The sequence below is a fragment of the Schistocerca cancellata genome, chromosome 2, assembly GCF_023864275.1.
Source record: "Schistocerca cancellata isolate TAMUIC-IGC-003103 chromosome 2, iqSchCanc2.1, whole genome shotgun sequence".
Classification (NCBI taxonomy): domain Eukaryota; kingdom Metazoa; phylum Arthropoda; class Insecta; order Orthoptera; family Acrididae; genus Schistocerca; species Schistocerca cancellata.
The window spans coordinates 498,003,344-498,025,773 of NC_064627.1; the positions used below are offsets into that span (position 1 = coordinate 498,003,344).

General features: G+C 39.1%; 1 protein-coding gene across 1 annotated transcript in view; it reads right to left on the reverse strand.

The window, feature by feature from the left end:
* Positions 1-2,488: 2,488 nt before the first annotated feature.
* The window catches only part of LOC126162038 (protein CWC15 homolog), a 32,563-nt gene continuing 12,621 nt past the window's right edge, over positions 2,489-22,430 (reverse strand). The window contains exons 4-5 of the mRNA XM_049918265.1: positions 3,178-3,282; positions 2,489-3,095 (exon numbers count right to left, since the gene is read on the reverse strand). Coding sequence (XP_049774222.1) covers positions 2,958-3,095; positions 3,178-3,282 — 243 coding nt within the window. The 3' untranslated portion in view covers positions 2,489-2,957. The remainder of the gene's footprint in view (positions 3,096-3,177; positions 3,283-22,430) is intronic.

A 22,430-nucleotide genomic window follows, 5' to 3' on the forward strand; every position in this document is an offset into this window, starting at 1 on the left:
CACCAATGCAACGAACATGAGTTGCGAGGATTCACAAGCTTACTGTCTCCCTCTCACCCTGCCATCACAAACAGAAAACTGTCTAGCCTATGATGCACCATTGCAGTTAACAGTGACAATGGACCTGAATTGAAAGTGAACTGTATTATCAGTAGTGGTACAATGCTTTTGTAAGTAGCTAGTTTTGAAATGGAAAAACATAAAAGGTATTCATATGACACGGGCTATAAATTCATAGTAATAGCATATGCAGAACAACGCAGAAACAGAACAGCTGAGCAGCATCTCGACCCTCCACAAACAGAAAAAATTATTCGCAATTGGTAGGCTAGTACACAAGAACTGAAAAAAATGTGCAAATAGAGAACTGAATGCAAAACGGCCAAAACTATAAGATGACGTATTGAAATGGATTCAAAGACACAATCAAAATGGCATTGGAATTACCTAATACAAAAATGATTCAAATACACGCTCATAAGCTACCACTACAGCAGAAATTAACAGACTTTAAGCATAGAGTTGGTTGGTGTTGCAAGTTTATTAAGAGTCAGAGACTTAGCTGTGAATTACAACCAAAATATCTCACAAAATGCCACAACAGTATGAAGAGAAAATATATTTTCAGCACTTATGTTATTCAATATTGAAAGAAAAATAGTGCGGAACTAAGCCAAATAGCAAATGTGGATGAAACTCTTCTAACATTTAACGTACCAAGTAACAGAACTGTTGACATGAAAGGTGCTAAACTGCAACTATGAAAACAAGTGGAAATGAAAAAATGCACTACACTGTTATCCTTTCATGTTCTACATCTACATCTACATCCATACTCCGCAAGCCACCTGACGGTGTGCAGTGGAGTGTTGTGCTGACAGTACTAAACTTAATCCAATGACCACTTTTAAAAACAAACCAATGCCAAAACCTTCTGAAATACTGCCAGGTGGTGGTGTTCACATAAATGACAAGGGTTGGATGGAAGAAGCTAGTATGAAATTGTGGATTAAGAGTGTGTGGGAGAGAAGGCAATGTGCTTTATTGAAGAAGAGAGAAAACTGAGACAGGGAAATACAGAGCTTGTGTTATTCTGGGAGGGCTTATAATTGCAACAATTAAAATGCATATATGAGAGAGTAATGGGACAAATGGATGCTGGATGAAACCCAACATGAATTCATGGTGAAGGGTGCTTTAAAACTACCTACAATCACACAAATGTATCAGTGGATAAAACAGTCGTGGTCTAGAGTGAGAGAATACATTATTGTTGAATCTTTCAAGAAGTGAGGCATAAATAACACTTTCAATGGCACTGAAGACCTCTTATATACAGAGGACAACAAAGAGAAAGAAAAAGAAAGTTCAGATGACGCTTTTCTGGGATTTTTACAGTCAGTTCGGTTTTATTAAAAGGATGATTTTTTTAAGTCTGGATTTGCAATCTGATTATAAAAATGTTATTTAAAAAAAAACTGCTTAAAACTTGAGGTGCATCTTATAGTCCACAAAATACAGTAAGTGTATTACTGTACATAATACTTGTTCAGATAATTATGTCATTAGCCATTAATGTGTTTCTTAATTCTGTATGCATTTTATACGCTGTTCCCCACCTATTTTTAAACTTCTATAAGTGAGACACACAGATGCTACATGTGGGTTAAGGAAAACCTCTATAACTGAGAGAAACCACTTTTGAATGTATATAAGTGAAAAACACCTATGAGTTAGGAAAAAAAATCAGAGTCCCTTCAACTCTTGTTTATCTAGATTCAGCTGCATAACAGTGAAATACTAGTAATACAAAAATGACAGTCATTCTCAAGCTGGAATGCTAAAGAGTACAATAACCTTGAACTGTATCTTACATTGCTTAAAAAACCCTTATGTATGTGGAAATCTTTTGTTAGATGACACAACACTGCTGCTGGACCTGTCAATACCAATTCACATTACAATGGCATTGTGAGAAGCCAGCAGCAGCCTGCTCTTCTTTGAAAGGCTATAGGTAGGATATTCTTTGAAACAACCAATAGTACTAAATTTTATGACTGGGACACTGAAACATGTACAGCAGTCATTTATGCCACACTGGTAACCCAAAAGTGTTATATCTAAAAGCTATAAAATATTTACAAATTCTACTGCACTGTCCTTAATTCTGGAAACAAAGAGATTGTTTCTGGCACGAAGTTTTAATCTGCTAAGAAATTTTGTTACAGCCTCCACTCTGCTGCATTATCAAAGACACATTTCGGCAACTTTTGTAAATGAAACCACTAACATAAGAAAGAAACCAGTAACCTAAATCTGCAATATTTTATGTGTAATCATACTGAAAATGAAAAATGCATGCCACAGATTTAATCATTCATAATACATTTCAGACAATGATGTGAACATATTCTGACTCATTGTAAAATATGTACAGTGACTAGTTGTTATTTCTGTCATCAGTAACTAGTGACATAAAAAGGCTTGATAATGGTCTAAATGTATCAGAAATAATTTATTAGACACTTGCACTATAAACGACAGTCTGCAAATAATTACACCATTTGTCTACTTAGAAATAAATGCTCATTGCAGTATTTGGCATCACAAAATAGTAAAGAATTGTCAAACAGTAAAACACTATATGGTTTCATGTATCACACACAAATGGCTGTATTTAAGCTCATTTGATTCATTATTTTATATAACTTTCTAATTTCTTTATAACCAAGAAGTAGCTCCCTCCCATGCGAGTCACATTTACTTTTACAAACTGAGACTATAATTAAACATTAATGGTTTTGCAGGTCTTCTCAAGTTAACCACTCGTTGTCCCACTGCAACAACACCTTTGCACATTGATTCAAGAGGTACTTTCAAAATTTGTCTTTCACAACTGTGCAGAAACCAAAACTGCATTTCTGTAATCCCACATTCAGAGGCAAACAGAGAAACAGTCACTTCACATATTTCTCCATGAATTTTCTATGAAACTCTGAACGCAATGAATCATTGATAAATTGATCTTTCTTCTTCTCTGGTTCAGAACGGGCACAGTTCTTGAATACAACATCATCATCCCAACGTCTCTTGACCTGTAAAGAAGAACAAATTAACAAATGCACTTTTCATAGGAACCTCCATACATGTGACAATGATACAGCATGTCTTAATCACCTTCAAATCTGCCTTCTGCATCTGTGCGGAGTAATTCAGCAATGGGTTTCCACTCAAAATGTTCTCCATTCTTATTCTCTCTTCTTCTTGTCGTTTCTCAGATTCCTATAATTATTTAGAAGTATTTGATTAAAGAATGTCATTGTCTTTACACACACATACACACACACACACACACACCACACACACACACACGCACACACAGAGAGAGAGAGAGAGAGAGAGAGAGAGAGAGAGAGAGAGGAGGGGGTGAGAGAGAGAGAGGAGGGGGGGTGAGAGAGAGAGAGAGAGAGAGAGAGAGAGAGAGAGAGAGGAGGGGGGGTGAGAGAGAGAGAGGAGGGGGGGGTGAGAGAGAGAGAGGAGGGGGGGTGAGATCAAACTGGTTAATGCATATTCATCTACAACAGGTAAATTCAGAAATGCTCACACACATCACAGGCCACAAGAACACAAAAAAAACCACTACAGGTACATACACAAAACAAAGTTTCTAAAGGGAAAAACCAGAAAGACTACCATAATGTATAACTGATCCACAAAATTTTCCTATTTACAAATATACCTATTTACCATCTGTATTCATATTGAGAAAAACTTTTAACTTTCAAAATTCATGCAAACGAACCAGTACAAAGTATTAGCCTCACACCTACACCTGTTAATAGACTATAGACTATGTCTGGAAGTTTCTTTTATGTATGGGCACAATTCTTTTGTTGCAAGCTGTTACCACCAGTGTGTGCTAGTGAACAAAGTGGCAACTACACCACAACAGAAGAGCTAGTGTGTCCTTTAGATAGCAAAAGTGAGTCAGTATAACTGCTGTTCAGTGAGCATTTCTCTCACACTTCCACCAGGAGCCACCAGCAAAGTCTCCTTTTTGCCTGGTACAAACAGTTTGAAGACAAAAGGCTGCATTTAAACAGGCAAAAGTCATGGTTGGCCTCATGTGTTGCAGCAAAATACTGATCATGGTTGAGCAGTAATCCAGCAAACACCACAGAAATCAAAATGCCCACTAAGTCGTGAACTTCAGATCCCACAAACAACCATTTTCAAAAGCCAACCATACAGACTGCAGATGGTCCACACACTGCAGGAGATTATGCTGCACAATCTGACTTCTGCACCAAGATGTAGGCAAGAATAGACAATGATGACACAAAAAAGATAAAATTTTTAGTGATGAAGCAACGTTTCACACACTACTGGTAAAGTTAATCAGCCCAATGTTAATTTTTGGGGAAAAGAAAACTCTCATTTCTCCTCGGTACAAGAGGAGATTTGCCAAAGATCAATTCTACACAATGCTGAGGGAGAAGATTTGCAGCTCCTTTTTCATGGAGAAAACTGCCACAGGTATTTTCTACTTCACATGCTTCCTTGTGGCATTTGCCTCAATTGCAAGAAGATTTCAATAACTTCATCTTCCAACAAGATGGTGCACATCCTCATTTCCACACATAACACCTAAACACACATCTGCCTGGGATATGGCTCAACATGTGATGCAGATGGCCGCAATCCAATCCTTGCCACAGTTATGGCAGGAAATTGCAATTGCGGTAGAGTCCATCACAAGTAACATGTTGCACAAGGTCTTAGAACAGTTTGTACGAAATCTTGAAAATATAAAGTTCTTAGTGCTCACCCTGTAGTCCTACTAGATCTGTGGAAATATTAATATACTTCAATAATATAGCAATTACAAATAAATAAAAGCAAATTTTTGTACTTCAAGCAATATCAATGCTTCACTGTTATAACTTCTTTTTTTAATACAAAGGAGACTAACTTCCTTAAAAATGTTTTTGACAACTTCTGAGCTTCACACTGAAGGAAGGAAAGAAGATGGGTTTAATATCCCGTCAACATCGAGGTCATAAAAAGATTGCGCACAAGCTCAAATTATGTCAAGGATGGGGAAGGAATTTGGCCGTGCCCTTTCAAAGGAACTGTTCCAACATTTGCCTAGAGTGATTTTAGGAAATGGTGGAAAACCTATCTCTGGATGGCTGGACATCATCACCTTGCTTGGTCGTGAGGTTGAATAATGACATCAGCAAGGGTAACACTTGTCTCGCAGGACTTTCTGCAAATGTAAGGTCATTCCGATATCCCATGCAATATCAACAATCGATGTGGCAGGTGCCATATTCATTTTGCCATAATTAGCTGTCTTGAATTATAACTTGCAGTATGTTGTTTCAAGGCAACAGCACACTGAAAAAGTGCCATGAACATGTCACCCTCATCATTAAATATCAGTTAATAAAATGTCAATTCCTTCAAGAGACACTATATTCTAACTTTTCATTGTCATATTGTTAACAGACTGCCAGGCTTTCTTATGAATGTCACACAAGCACGTTGTGCAATATTCAATGTTATTTAACATTTCTGTCTGATTAGAGAATGAAGGATGAAATAAATATTTGGTTGTTTACTCTGGCATATGTGGCAATTTCAAAGTGTCTGGTTAGGCAGGAACCTAAGAGAACAGCGTAAACTGTTGCAACTCATATGACCCGTCAAATATATAGCGATTTCCAAGGGTGTGGTTAGGCACAAACCTAAGAGAACAGCTTAAATTGTTGCAGCTGAGTGTGTGGATAGGCAGGAACCTAAGAGGACAGCTTTAATTTCTGCGAGTAAAACAGACCTGCCAGTCTGGCCTTGGCAGCCAGAGGCTGTGGTCATGTGTGCACAAGTTGCATTTTCATGTGTGTGAATGTGTATGTTGTCAACCTGTCAGTCCGGTCTCAGCAGTCAGAGACTGTGGTTGTATGTGTGTGAGTTGCATTTGCATGTGTGTGTGTATGTTGTCCAATTCAGATTTAGGTCTTTTTGGTTGAAAGCTTACTTGTTTGACAGTCTTTTTGTTCTGCATATCTGCGACTCAATATCTACGCTACAATGTTAAAAGGTGAGTAGCATTTAATCCTTTTTATAACATTGTCATACTTCACTTTCAACAATATTAAACTCCTGATACCATTAGATATTTTGGTCCAAATGCAGCTCTAATTCTTCGCAGCTACCTCCAATGGGCTGTGAGCCTATCCATTGCAGCAAATTAACTGCAAGGAAATTAAATATATAAGCAATGACATTTTGCACTCAAGTCTCACAAAAAGTTGCAGGTAAAAATATTGTATTTTCCACCAGCTACTGCTGTTAGTAGCTGATTAAGGGTGTGAAGAGACTCAACATCCAAGTCTCTTAGTTCACCCCACAACTGACTGTGTCTAGAGTTTATACTATGTGCAAGTGTAAGAATGTTAGAAATGTTTGTTAGAGTAAGTTGTATCTGAGATGGGTCATGGGTACCAGCCTGGTATTCACCTGGTAGTAGGATGTGGGAAACCACCTAAAGCCACACTCAGGATGGCCGGCTCACCAGCACCCATCATTAATCTGTGAAGTGGATTCTTTCCAGTCAGGCTCACCTCCCCGTGTGCCAAAAGTTGCACGTTAAAACTACTGGCTAACAATAAAGAGTTTGTTAAAAACTGCGTAAAATAACTATACTTTGCAGGCTAAAACAACAATTGCTAAAATGCACAAGGTTCATCAAGTTTTCCTCTCGCAATCTAAACAATGAAAAGCATATTCATAAATTCTGTATCTAAAACTGATCCTTACTTCAACAACCAGTTTTTGTAGTTTGAAACAGTATGTGCTGTGCACAGAATTTACAATGGACCATCAAACAATTCACAAGAGACTCAACATTTGCTAATGTACAGCATATAACACAATTGCCATCCAATTTTTTACAAACAAATGCTAGATAGTCTTGTTGAGTTGTGATATTATTAGTGTTTTAGAATTTGTCATTTATTGTTGTTAAAACAGTAACAGCTCATAAACTGGCCAAGTAGTTTGTCACCAAAGTGCGCTTAAAGAACCATCATTGGGGCAAAAATGGAAATTCCATCTAATGGTTTTCATTGCATTGGTTTATTATGATTTCTGTGAATGCCTAACTCAAGAACAATGCCTCAAATTGCTTTGTTGTACTTTTAGTTATCAATAACCTTCAGAAAAGTGTTCAGCACCAGTGTCAAATGTCTTGGTAGGCATTCTTCTGTAAGCGATAAACTTTATGTAGGTTGACCAAAATCAAGCATTTCAAAAAAATATTGATGCTGTGCTCAACATGACTGAAGATAAACTTCCTGGCTGATTAGAATTGTACGTGAGATTGGGACTTTACTCTAGAATCTTTGTCTTTCGCAGGCAAGTGTTCTACTAACTGAGCTATCCCAAACACAAGTCACGGCCTGCCCTCATAGCCTGACTTCCATTAGTATCTAGTATCTTATCTCCTACCATCTGACCTTCACAGAAGTTCTTCTGCATACCTTGTGGACTAGCACTTCCAACACACCTTGTGGACTAGCCCTTCCAACACAAACGATGTTGCAGAGACATTGCAAAGGCAAAGGTCCTCATTCGAGTTCTTGCCCACCACATAATTTTATTCTGCCAGGACGTTTCGAACCGGTGCACAATATGCTGCAGAGTGAACGTTCATTCTGGAAACAATCTCCAAGCTGAGGCTAACACCCAAACCTCCTGGTGTCAGACACTCAGATTGGTACCAAACAATGTATGTTGATAGAGTATCAACCAAATCACCAATTTAGTTCATGCTGTGTGCTGAATCCAGTAGAAGATGCGTAAACAGTAATTAAAAGTAACACTAGAACTACAGATTATAGGAAAAGCATATCTGTGAGATGTAAGTATGAAGAACAGTGGCAGGTGAGTCAGTAGCTCGTCAAATTGATGGACTGAAGATCCCGAGTTCGAAACCTACTAAAGAGGAGACCTTTTTTAATGGTTTATGCATGAAATTGTTATATGGGAGAACATTTCTCTGGCATGTAAAAGTATGTTTCGAAGTTTGTAACGATGTTCTTTTGGCAATCCATTTTCGCTTCATTAGTTGAATGTAGCAAAGCTATAGCATATATTTGTATAGATAACATCACGGCTATCTATACAAATGTACTCTTATAGGTTTGCTACATTCAACTAACAAAGCTTAAGCTAGGTTTGGTGTTACTTCTAATTATTGCTAACGCATCTTCTACAGGTTGATAGCACACAGCACAAATTAAATCGGTGTTTTGGTTGATACTCTATCAACACAAAACGTCTGGTACCAATCTGAATGTCTGACATCTCGAGGTTTGGGTGTAAGCCACGTCTCCACAATATCATTCTTCCAGGAATGCTACTCTTGTGAAACAAGCAGGAGAATTCCCGTGAAGTTTGGAAGGTACTAAATGGGGTACCAGCAAATGTAAGGCTGTGAGAGTGGGTCAGCTGATACAGCATCTGCCCATGAAAGGCAAGAGTTCTAAGTTCAATGTCCAGTCTGGCACACAATTGTAATCTGTTTAATCTGCCAGGATGTTTCAGATTAGCACTTACTCTGCTGCATACTGAAAATTCATTTTGATGATTGAAGAAGATTAATATGTGACTTACTGTGAGACAGGGCCATACTTACACATACCAAAGATTGCAGTACATTCAGTTTTCCATGGCATTTAGCTGTGAAACGATCTGTACCCAGAATCCCCACAATTTCCAAAAGCTCAAACAGGCTTGTGCCAACTGATGTAAGGAAATACTCAAAAAATTTGACCAAGGAAATGTGAAATTTGTGTACATCATCATAGCACGAGATGGAGCTCAGATATACAGATGTTTCAGAAGTGATGGTCAACATTAAGGGATATGACAGGAATGATCATTCAAAACAAAAAGTCAAGTAAACAAGGGCATCAAAACACATACCTTAAGAACTATGAGCAATTTTTGATTTTCAATACTGTGAAACAAATGTCTTCTACTGCGAGCTCTTTGTTTTCCATATTTTAAGAAGTGGTAGTATGGACCAAATCAAGGAAAAAAATGTCCAGAACAAGTGCTCATAACTTTTAAGGTATGCATTTTAGCACACGTTTACTGGGCATTTATTTCTTGTTTTGGTTCATACTACCACTTTCCAAAATATGGAAAACACAGAGCTTGCAGTAGAAGAGATTTGTTTTACAGTATCAAAGATCAAGAATTCCTCAAAGCTCTTAAGATGTGCGTTTTAGAGGCCATGTTTACTTGACTTTTTTGTTTCAAATCATCATCCCTGTCATATCCCTGAATATTGACCATCATTTCTGATACACCCTATATTTGTACAAGCTGCAGACTGATAAACCGTGAAGCATATAAAAAAGATTATTTGTTTTTTGTTTACACTGGTCTTGTTGCTTCAGAGGACAGAACAGTTAATGCCTAATTATGTACAACTATTTCTTTACCATAGAACATAAAAAAAATCAGGACAAACAACCAAAAACATGGCACCACTTTTTGTCATCACTACGCCGCATTTCACACACAGTGTGAAACAATTTATTATTTCATGGAAGAAAACATCAAATTACTGTCTTACTAGCCTTATGTGTGTTTAAGTGTATAAATTTTAAAAGTGAATATTTAAAGAAACAATAAAATGACGGGGCAAAAAGCTTCTTCTTTGTGTAATTTAGAAAAACTTTAAAAACAGACCTTCGTATGAATCGAATTAAATCCTCAATCAACCATGAAAAGTCCTCAGCTTCAGGAAACAGCTGAAAATAACGGAATACACGCAAAAATAATCTCCTTATAGTTAGTTGAGAAAAATTATCAGCAGCAGAGATAGTTCTCATACAACCAAGTTTTGTGCATGCATAACCTATTTCAATTTTATCCATACAAGTTTGTTACAAGATGTGTCCTGCATATCAATCCTGACTGTCCATGATTAACTTAGTTGTGTGAGAGCCAGGTACTATGCATAATAATGTCTAAACAACCTCCTGGCATGTGCAGCCAAAATAATGTGTATAGGATGAACAGGAAGCTCAAAACCCCACTCTAAATACAAAAAATTCTTCTTTGTTCTCCCCACTCACTCACTCATTTGTTTGCACTTACTATCTGCTCCAATCTAACAAGCATCCATCTTCCATTCACTGGTACAATCTGATTCCTGAGAACTGTCCCTTACCCAGATGAGCACAGGAACCGAATTCGGGTCACTAACTCAAACTTTAACCTCTTCCTTTTTTTCTACTTCTGGTCATATTCCGTGACCTCTCATGGTGTCCAGATCGTATCTGACTAATCCTTGTCACCTCAACTTTTGTCTAGCTAAGAGTCTCCTTCCTTCTGGGTTTCCTTTTCGCACTCTTTTTAACCATCATTTCTTCCCTTTTCAGTAAATGTTCTGGTAATTCATTTCTCCTGTTTCTTAATACCGTTGTCACATGCACCTCATCATACAGTGCACGGATTTCAATGTTTTTTCGTCTTCTGAAACCTCCTTGCTGAAACACTGTCCAAAATGTTAATAAATTTCTTCTCCATCTTTTTCTACAATGTCCATGCTTCAGCCCTATACATTAACTGTCTTGTAAATTCAGAGTTACAAAACTCTTGTTAGCAGTTTACCGGTAAATAGTTCATTCACTGCAAACACGCTTCTTTCTCTAGAATTTATATGGTTCCACATTTCCTTCCCAATGTTGTTATTCTAATTATTAATTCTTCCCAGGTATTTGAAGATCTAGTCTTCTTGAACAGCATGCTATGTGTCTCCATTGTTACCTCTGCTATTTCTTTATCTTCTCCTTTGCTACTACTATAAACTCCATTTTCTTTTCTTTGATCTTCAAACCTACTATTTTGTATCTCTCTATTAACACTCTAGCTGTCCTTGTTTGTTCATCTTCCTACTCTGCTATAAGAAAAATATTTTTCACAAAATCTAACAATTTCACCTCACCGTCTACACTCACAGTTCTGCTACTGTCTCCTCCAATACCAGATTCAACATACTCCAGTCCTGTCTTCACAGCAAAATATTCAGTTTCCCTGTCCTCAACAGTCCCTTCACACTACAATGCACATTCTAGACAATCTGATTAGTTTCCATGGTATTCCTGACTCTTCAAACATTTTCAAGTGTTTCATACGTATCCCTTTAACCAGCAAAGTTTAACATCCTGACTACCATGAGGTCATTAGAGATGCAGCATAAATGCAGAATGGGGAAGGAAATCAGTTGTGGCCTCTCTAAGGAATCGTCCTAGCAGTCACCTTATACTATTTACGAAAATCACAGAAAACTTCAATCTGTATTAGTGGACATAGACATGAACTGCTGTGCTCCCAAATAAGAGTCCAGTGTCTTACCAGAGTGTTATCTTATTTCACTTCACCTTACAGAGCTCCCATGCCTTTTTGTTACGCTTTGCCTTCCCTTAGCTTTTGGGCATAATCACTAACCCAACACACTGTGGCAGCACTTAAATAAGGGATCTGATGATGCTTACTTGGGAAGTCAAAAAACCAACACCAATGTCATGTGGTATTTGTTGAGTGTATCCCTGCCAGAGAATACCCTTCTTCTTCATGTGCCGTCTCCTCTAAGAAGGTTGGCTGTCATCATGGCAATTTCTGATCTTGATTTGGCTGATCTAAGGAGTTCTGACGTTGAGCAGTTGTACCAATTTTTTAAATTGTCAATCCAGGATGTCCGTCTTCTACCCCTCATTCTCTTCCCACAAATTTTCCCTTCTAGTATTATTTGCAATATTTTGTAATTTACTCCCCTAATAACATGGCCTAAATATTGTAGCTTCCTTACTTTAATAGTTTTAATTAATTCTTTTTCCTTTCCCATTCTTCTTAGGACATCTTGATTAGTAATCCTCGACACCCAACTAATTCTAAGTATTCTTCTATATGCCCACATTTCAAAAGCTTCTAAACTGTTCATGTCCTTCTTTTTCAATGCCCACGCTTCCATTCCGTATAGTAATTTTGAGAATACATAGCATCTTAGCAACCTCATTTTTGTGTTTAAACAAATGTCTCTCGAACAGAATGCATTTTTCATCTTATTAAAGATACTTCTGGCCTGTCCTATTCTCGATTTAATTTCTTCTGAGCTTTCAATCTCCTCATTTACAATTGTTCTGAGATATTTAAATTTACGTACTTGATCGACTCTTTCCCTATTGATTGTAAGATTTTCTTGTTGGTGTGTTTTAGATATCACCATGAACTTAGTCTTGCTTACGTTAAGAGTCAAGCCAAATTCTTCACTTTTTTCTGCGACTTTGTCAAGAAGTAATTGTAGATCTTTGAGGTTTCCAGCTAGTAGTGCAGTGTCATCAGCAAACCTAACATTGTTAATGTTTAGCCCATTCACTTTAATGCCAGCTATTTCATCTGATAGAGCTGCCTGGAATATGTCTTCTGAATACATATTAAACAATAAGGGTGAGAGAACGCAACCTTGTCTCACACCCCTCTATTTCTATATCATTCGATAACTCATTTTCTACCTTCACGGTTGCGGTTTGATTGTAGTAGAGGTTATATATAATGCGGATGTCTTTCTTATCAAGTGTTTTCTTTTCTAACAATTCTATGAGATGATCATGACGAACTTTGTCAAATGCTTTATTATAATCCAGGAAGCACACATATAGTGGCTGATTAACCTCCATACATCGTTGCGCTAATATGTTAAAAGCAAACAATGCTTCTCTTGTACCGAGGGAACTTCTAAAACCGAATTGTGTTTCACTTATACCTTCTTCTACCCTTGCACGATCCATAACCCATCCACACTGTATCTTGGGCCCATTTATTATCTGCACCCAACAACCACCCCCCCCCCCTTCCCTCCCCCCTACGCATTTGAGGCTAGCCCACTAATCATCAAATTTTATTTTATTCCAATTCAGCACTGACATGTCTATCTCCTAGTGTCTTAAAGAATGCAACTAGTTTTTCTTGATTTTCAACCAAAAAAGTAGTGTCATCAGATGCTAATTGATGGTTCAGTGTAACTGTGTAAGTTACTTCTGACTTCTAGCAGAACATTTACGAAACATCTGTCTTGATAAAGTGATACCAGGAAAAAACTACGCTCATACAATAAGTAGACAATAAGTAGACACTGATGGAAAAACAGAGAATTACATAACTTTTGAACAAAGCTTTTATTTGTGATGAGTGGAAAAAATTACTACATTATGTATCATGTCGTAATTGCTAAAAAAAAGTTTGGATACACTGCACAAGAGCTATAGTATTTCAGTAAAAACACTACAGTAAATGGCATAACAAATCAATGTACGATACTGAAGGATTTTCTGGTCAATATTTCAAGTCAGGGTGTATATGTGGACAAGGAAAAAATATTCCCGGATTATTCCCGGATTTCCTCATTAAAAATACACTTTCTCCCGGATGAAAATACACTTTTTCCTTGTTAAGTAACAGCATACTTTTCCTCAAAACTGTAAAACTTATCAATCCTTTCAATGGTTGTGGTTTTATACACTGGTGTAGAATTTCCCGGCACTTTTGAAAACAAAACTCATGGGAAAAAGCATGTTTTGGAAAGATGTCCGATGTGCAGCAACATGTACACTGCATATTTTTGTATTACGAAAGTATAAATTCGAATTTCACAAACACCACATGTTACTTTTCGAAGAATTGAAATCGAGATTGCGATGCGCTTTTGTAAGCCAGTCGTAGCTCATGTCAAGCGATCTCACCAGCCGATTACAGCATAGGACACGTGATGTAGTCGGCCAACAGCAACATCACTGTTAAGTAGCGCGAACATACAATAGGAAAAGGTAACAGTTTAAATTAATATACACAGTGTTGCTACAAGAAAAGAAAAGTTTTTACGTATAATATTGTTCTCTAAGATTAATAAGCTGCAAGAGAAGCTAAGGTTTCACAAATAATGTTGATCTTTTTTTTGCGTGTTACACTTTAAGATACATCACACAAATGTGCCAGTAAAATTTTTAACGACGACATAAATGTCTTATCTTCTGGGCTCAAAAATATTCTAAATGGTCGTCGTCAAAGATTTGATTTTTGAATGAGAGTCAAAGACTCTGTGATTTAAAAAATTCATCGGACATTCGCGCACAGAGTTCATCTTGCATAAAAAGAAATTTACTTTGAAAGTAATGCTTTCCAAACAACCATTCGGAATATTTTCCGCGACCTGTTGGAAATAGATTCGTTTCAGCAGTTGCCAGAGAGCGCCAGATAACAGGCGTCGCCACACTTTTGCCACTAGGGTGACGCAGGAAGCCAGTACATTCGTACGTGTACAACATTAAAAGATCTTACATTATGTCATAAAAGAAACAAAACATTAGAGGATACTCCGAGAGCATGGGAATTTTGTGAACCAAAATAAAATGCTTCATTCTGCTTAAAGTGCACATTCTTGAGTTCAGATTGAGATGAAAATTTCTTGGAGTACCAGTACTGTATTATCTCATGTTTGGTTCTTTATTAAGGCATAATGCCATACGTGCTAGGAGATGAAATCGTGAACTTGAAATGCAGTGAACAGTTGAAACTAGCCAATAGTGTGGAATTAAACACTTTGTTCAAATAAATTGACTGCCTCAGCAGAAAAGATTTCTTTAACAAACCGACAAAAATAACTTCATTGTTCTGCAAGGCGAGTAATGCTTGACTGTCAGACAGGTGGAAACAAAATAAAATCTGAAACTAATGACATATTTTAGCCTTCCGTAATTATGTGAATGTATTTTAATTCATTTGATAGCTCCCAGCCACAGAAATCCGATTTGTTTTCATTTTATGTGAGAGCAATAAACGAAGAGGAAACAGCAAAATCACTTAAGGTAAACACGGGTCACATGTAAAGACATTTTATTTGGTCTTAAGTGTGCCAAAGTGCAGTGCCACACCTCTTCACACAGCATTCTTCCATCGCACATCTCTGTATTTCGTTCTGTGGAATTCAAACATGTAATATTTTAATAGGTGCCATCAAACTATATTCATGCCAGTGAAAATTAAAATGTTCTCTGGTACCTCTCTTGCTCCCAGTCGGCTGGTTTGACATCATGCCCCTCTTTTAAAAAATCTCGCAATTAATAATCGATGGGATTATTTGTAACCGGCAGAACAAGAACTCTTCAGAAAATTTGCAGGCTTTACTGCCTATTAGCTAATAACGTGCTGTTTTGTGTGACATAAAATTAAATATCGGATACATAAAACGAGTAAAGAAAAGAGACATGCAAGACAGTAGAGCACATTTCTTCAATCCTTTTAAGTCCTACCTTTTTTTTCTCTCTAATCTTGCCACAGCTTTATATGGCGTACTTTCCTTTCTGGGAAAGAAACTATTACATCATCAATGTTTGTCAATGTTTTGCTGCATGAAAAAACAAAATGTCGTTGTCTAATACTACAAAAGCTGTTGATACAAATAGTACCCAAAACTGATGAGGTTTCTCGATATGATTACGTGTATTTTGTCACTGATAGATAAAACGAAATAGGCCTGCCTAATACTGCAGCAATTGTTACACACACCAAATAAACAAGACTGTTTTGGCACAAATAGTCATTTTTATAACACGACGGAATATAATTCACGAAGTACCAATATCAAATGCCTATTAAGCGTACTAAAAGCAAAAGGTTTTATGTTAGGAAATAGTTTCACATTTCATTCATACTCTCTAGCTTCTGAAGCATGAGGTCGAAAAATAGTAGTACGAAATTTTAATATAAATTTGGAATCGTCATATTCTTCCGTGATTTTTGAGAGTCCCTGTTTCTTCTCCTTCCATGTTCTAACAAACAATCATGTCATCACTAATCCTGTAACTATTCTTGCCATTATCAAAACTTATTCTCTGGTTAACTTCACTAACCCTGCCACCATCACCGGTTTAGTTATCCCACATTTATTCTCCGGTTAGCCATTATTACGTGTTCGTACAACGCGTTTTCCGCGCTACTCCCAGAATAGAACTTTAGCGGCTGCTAGCCAGGGAATGTATTAATGGCCCTTAGTAGTGTAGCTGTCTGGCCAAAAATTTTCTGTCAAAATTTCATTTTCTTGGATACACAGAGGAGACAATACGCAATCTTTGTTGACTGTTATTCCTGTTAGTCATTTATTTCCACTCTGGTAGTCTGAATCTATCGAATTCCCTAGTAGTTATAACAACGCTGATCATTTGCAAACCCAGTCAACCACATAAACAGTGATTGGCATTCACCCGTTCGGCTTTATTCTACTCTACATGTATAGACCGGTCTCCTTTCTCTGCAGGAAAGTTTATTTCTAGATCCGACGGGGATTCCTATGGCAGAGACATCAGGTACACTATGCACGCATTCAAAAATCAACTTACGATTCTTTGAGAAATCAACTCAGAATTTTTTCAAAAACCAACAGGGATGTGTTCAAAATCACGTGAGTAATCGATATACCAACGTGCGCTGGTTGTTAGGCGCTTTGTGAAACAAGGTCTTTTTCCTCAATAATATGAATATGCCCCCCCCCCCCCCCCCGGAAACTGCCGCCTGGGGCAGATGCCCCGGTTTGTCCCCACCCCGTAGTTCCAGGCCTGTTGCGCTTACGTGAATCTGGCAGCTTAGACGCACCAGTAAAATTTTTCTGGATAGCATCTGGCTGCTTGCTGCTATTGCTTATACAGCTAACTGCCACACTTCTGTAGCCAGAAACGGGAGAAGGTACAACTCGTACGCGACTCACATGCACATAAGCTTGCTCGCAACTGCTCAAACGAATCTAATGTAAACAATTGTGACGTCACGCTCATTGGAGGCAATTTGTTGTTATGAAACATTGCATAGTCTTCCTAAAGACTTAGACACATTTTGCTGTTGGCAGACGCTTATATGAGCACTGTGTTTTGTTCTTGTGTATGCTGCATATCCTTTGCAATTTAAGTTTTATTTTTCATTCCCCCCCCCCCCCCCCCCCCATTTGTTTTTTATTGCTGCAGTATTATTCTGCAGTAGCGAGATACAGTAATATTCTTTGTTAGAGTATTTGTTCTTACCAGTCAAAGTTACAAAAATTTAACTGAAAACTAAAACAATGAAAAATTCCCGGGTTTTTCTCGATTTTCTCCTGGATGAAAAAATTCCCGGGTTTTTCCCAGATCTCCCGGTTGTCCCGGGTCGTATACACCAAAGGCCTTGTTGGGCAATAGCTAACTTTCTGACAGTCTTTTTGTTGTACCTTTCTGTGACTGAGTATCTCTGCTATATGGTGAGTAGAAACTATCCTTTTCATAATGTTATTATGAAAAGAATAGATTATTACTCGTGTTACAGTGGAAATGATTGAGTCACAGATAGGCACAACAAAAAGCCTGTCAAACAAGTAAGCTTTCGGCGAAAAAGGTGCGCGCGCGCGCTCTCACGCACATACGACTACTGTCTCTGGCTCGAGGCCATACGGTGAGCAACTGCTCATGATAAGAGAAGCAGTTTGGGCGGTGGGAGTAGGGAGGAGGCTGGGGTGGGGAGGGATAACAGGGTAGGGGTGGTAGGACTGTAAACCACTGCTTTTGGGAGCTCACACGGACAAGATGGAGAGATGGCAGGGCAGTTACGTGCAATCAGGGAGTCAGACGGAGGGCAGGGGATGGGGGTGGAGAGGGGCAGCAGAGAAGGAGAAAAGTAAACAGACTGGGTGCGTTGGTGGAATAGTGGTAACAGGGAAGGGGTTAGGTGGGTGAAGGACAAAGGCTAATGAAGGTTAAGGCCAGGAGGGTTATGTGAACACAGGATATATTGCAGGGAGAGTTCCCACCTTCATCAGTGGCCATTCGTGTGGACAGACGGCTTTTTGGACTTCATGCCCACACAGAATGCAGCACAGGGGCTGCAGCTTAACTTGTAATCACATGACTGGTTTCACAGGTAGCCTTGCCTTTGATGGGATTGGTGATACCTGTGACCGGCCTGGAGTAGGTGGTGGTGACAGGATATATGGGACAAGTCTTTCATCTGGTCTATTACAGGATATGCTCCATGAGGCAAGAGTTGGGGGCAGGAGTTGCCTAGGGATGGACAAGGATACTGTATAAGTTCAGTGGGTGGCAGAATACCACTGTGGGAGGGGCAGGAAGGACAGTGGGTAGGACATTCCTCATTTTAGGGCACAATAAGAGGTAGTCGAAACCCTGGCGGAGAATGTGATTCAGTTTATCCATTCCAGGGTGGTACTGAGTCACAAGGGGAATGCTCCTCTCTGGCCAGAGGTGGGACTTCAGGAGGTGGGGGGTGACTGGGGAGATAAGGCACAGAAGAGCTGTTTCTGTACAAGATTGGGAGGGTAATTATGGCATGTGGCCTTGGTATATTTCGAGATGCACTGGTTGTCACTACAAATGTGGCATACCGACAATCCTTCTTTCCACGAACAATACGAGACTGGAATAGAAGGGAGAACCGATAGAGGTACTGAAGGTACCCTCCGCCACACACCGTCAGGTGGCTTGCGGAGTATGGATGTAGATGTAGATGTAGATGGCTAGGCTGTATTGAAGAGACTTCTTGGTACGGAATGGGTGGCAGCTGTCGAAGTGGGACTACTGCTGTTGTGATGATGATGATATTTGGTTTGTGGGGCGCTCAACTGCGTGGTTATCAGCGCCCGTATAATTACCCAATCTTTGCTCAGTCCAATTTCGCCACTTTCCTGGATGATGATGAAATGATGAGGACAACACAAACACCCAGTCATCTCGAGGCAGGTGAAAATCCCTGACCCCGCCGGGAATCGAACCCGGGACCCCGTGCTCGGGAAGCGAGAACGCTACCGCGAGACCACGAGCGGCGGACGGACTACTGCTGTTGGTTGAGCGGTATGATATGGGCAGAGGTACTGATGTAGCCATCTTTGAGTTGCAAGTTAGCATCGAGGAAGGTGAAGTTAGATGGGTTGTGGAGGACCAGGTGAAGCAAATATGACAGAAAGAGTTGAGGTTCTGGAGTAATATGGACAGGGTGTCCTCACTCAATCCAGATCACAAAGATGTCATCAATGAATCTGAATCTGGTGAGGTTTTTTGGATTTTGGGTGGTTAAGGAAGGATTCCTCTAGATGGCCCATGAACAGGTTGGCATATGACATAATTGTGGGTAGGGATATAGTTGGTCATGGTGACCAGGGATGAGGTCGGTTGTAGGTTTGGAATCTGTCGGGCATTGGGAAAGGTAGTGTTCAATGATGGGAAGGCGATAGGGATGTTAGTGTAAAGGGACATGTCACCAATAGTGGTGAGCAGGACACTGTATGGTAAATGAACAGGAACTGTGGAGAGTCGGTGGAGGAAATGGTAAGTGTCTTTTATACAGAAGGGTAGGTTGTGCATAACAGACTGAGGGTGTTGGTATACAAGAGCACAGATTCTCTCAGTGGGTGCACAGTAACCGGCCCTGATGGGGTGTGCTGTGTGGTTGGGTTTATGGATTTTAAGGAAGCATGTAGAAGACTGGCGTGTGGGAAGTGGTACAAATGAGGAAGAGATGGGAGAGAGAGAGAGAGAGAGAGAGAGAGAGAGAGAGAGAGAGAGACAGACAGACAGACAGAGAGTGTGTGTGAGAGAGAGAGAGAGAGAGAGAGAGAGAGAGAGAGAGAGAGAGAGAGAGATTCTGGGGAGAGGTTCTGGGATGGGCCTAAGGATCTGAGGAGAGACTGGAGATCCTGTTGGATTTCTGGAATGGGGTCACTGTTAGGGACTGAGATGAAAAGGGGAGGTTTTTAACAAGTCCTGCGTGATTGATTTTGGGAGTGGGACAAAAGGTGAGGCCTTTCGAAAGGACTGATACACAGTTGGTTTACTACTCTCCTTTTCCGCTGCCCCCCCCCCCCATCACTGCACCTGACTTCCCTACCCTCTCTCCACCTTGTCCCTGTATGCTCCCACAAGCAGTGCTTTACCATCCCCTTCCTTACCCCTATCATGCGCAGCTACTCCATTTGGCCTGGGCAGCCAGAGGCAGTGGTCATGCCTGTGCGAGCTGCATTTGTGTGTGTGTGTGTGTGTGTGTGTGTGTGTGTGTGTGTGTGTGTGTGTGTGTTTTGTTTCACTCAGAAAAAGGCCTTTTTGGCCAAAAGCTTACTTGTTTGACAGTCTTTTTGTTGTGCCTATCAGGGATTCAACATCTCTACTATGTGGTGGGTAGCAATCAATCATTTTCCTAACACTGTCACCACTAACAATGTAGCAATGTACTTTTGAACACATGTCATGATATAGTTCCTCCCACCCCAGATCCCATGTCCATGTCTCATTTTCTGGTCTCTTATATGTGTAGAAGAGAACATCTTACCAATCTTTTTCTCCTTTCTCCTGATAAACAACAACAGACACCTGTTATTTTCAATTCCCATGCATTTTTAAAGATTGATGAAAGGAGGTGACTTCTCAAGCTTCCACTTGATTTGTTTGTAGGACCCACTACTAAACCACTGAGTGTTCATATTCAGTTATAATTTTCTCATTGAATTATATAAAAAATGACGATCTAGCCAAGCACACACCTTTATCAATGAAGTTCAATAATGTGAAATCCAAATTCAACAAAAATAATTTTTGGTATATGTGAGAGGATGTTTCACTGTGACCATTCTTATGGATGTGTTCCTGGTTCTTCCAGGATGTCTACAATAATGAAAGTTTTCAGCATTTACTATAAGTACCATTTTCACAAGGAAAACTAAAGTTTCCTTGTCAATCCAGAATTGATTTAAACCTAGTTTTTGTGAACATATAAGTCAACTGAGATCACAGTGATACTTTGTGAATGAATTTTTGAAGCAATGCTCTATGCTCTGAAATCAAAAGTAGTCTAAATAGTTTTAAGCAACTTTAGCTTATTAGGAGTAACAGTTTCCAAATCAGCAAGCTCTGAATGGAAAGCATTATCACTTTCAACATCCAGAAAAATCACTGATGCAACTTTCATCAACTTTTTAAGCTTTCCTTAAATTGTTAAAAGCTAAAATCAGAGCAGGATGGAGATCTAGGACTACTGGAGCATCAGACAGAAATCTGCAAAGAATTCCACATCAGATACCAACAAGGTGACACTGTCTATTGACAAACTTAATTACTACTTTGTAGCTCCCACATTCAGTTGCAAGCCTGTTCTTTGCCACTTATTAATTTCTTGATACGTGTCTATATATGGCAGTGCCTTTTGTGTGGCATGTAAATTCCCAAACCATCTGATAAACTTATGAGCAATAATATCAAATCCACAATGGTCATAATAAAGCACTCTTCAAAGTATGTCTTCGTACAGATCACATCGCATTCTCAATTACGAAACTGCACTTGAAAATGTGCTGCAAGAATAGATAATAAACATTTCTCAATACAGGGGAGTTATAATAAAGCTTTCAGCACTTGAAATGGCCGCCATGAGAAAGAGTGACCATTGTACAATGAAAATTTGTGGAAACATTGGAAGGACAGGCCAAAGGGAAATAGTGTATAAACCATAGAAAGAAACACAATTTCCATACGAAAAGAGAAATAGTGCATAAACCATTGAAAGAAACACAATTTCCATACGAGAATGTAACATCTGTTTATTGTGTATCATGCTTATGATGCAGATTACAAATTTTGCTCGGTGTGATCACCTGCATCCACAACAGCCTGGAGCCACACTAGTGATTGCCCAATTGCTGCCTGAAATAAAGTGGACCACGGAATGTTAAGCTATTGTGAAGGTCCCGTACTCCTTGAAGATTGCACATTGCATCCAATATTCTCAGCCATGGCAACAATAACTTGATCAAGAACTTGTGCTGCAACTGACAGTCAGTCTCTCCCAGGAGCAATTCCCAAATGATTCGTTAATTTGAACTTCCCAATAATGTTCTTCAACCCTAGTGAGGAAGGAGGCCTCTCCATATTCCTTTTGCGCCGATACTTGTGAGGAGTAGCAGTACTATTGCTGCTGTTTTGACAAAACAGCTTCACAAGTAAAGCCCTGTTCACCTTGTCCAGAACCTTGTTGACTGTCTGCAACTGTAATGCACACTTGTGTTTCAAGCCTACATAACCATACTAGCACTGGATCCTAACAGCTAGTCATGACACTAACACTACTAACAACGCAAATTTGGCTGCGTACAGTCTGAGTGAGCGTCATTCCTATACAATTGGGTACTCATACGTATTTTCTGTCTACACTGGCCCAAGTAGTGAAAGTTTAATTATAATCAGCCTGTGTAACACAGTAACTATTCTTAATTCTGTTCAATTTACTGTTACTATTATTATTTCTTTCTTTTCTCAGACGTTATGTCTGGTCAA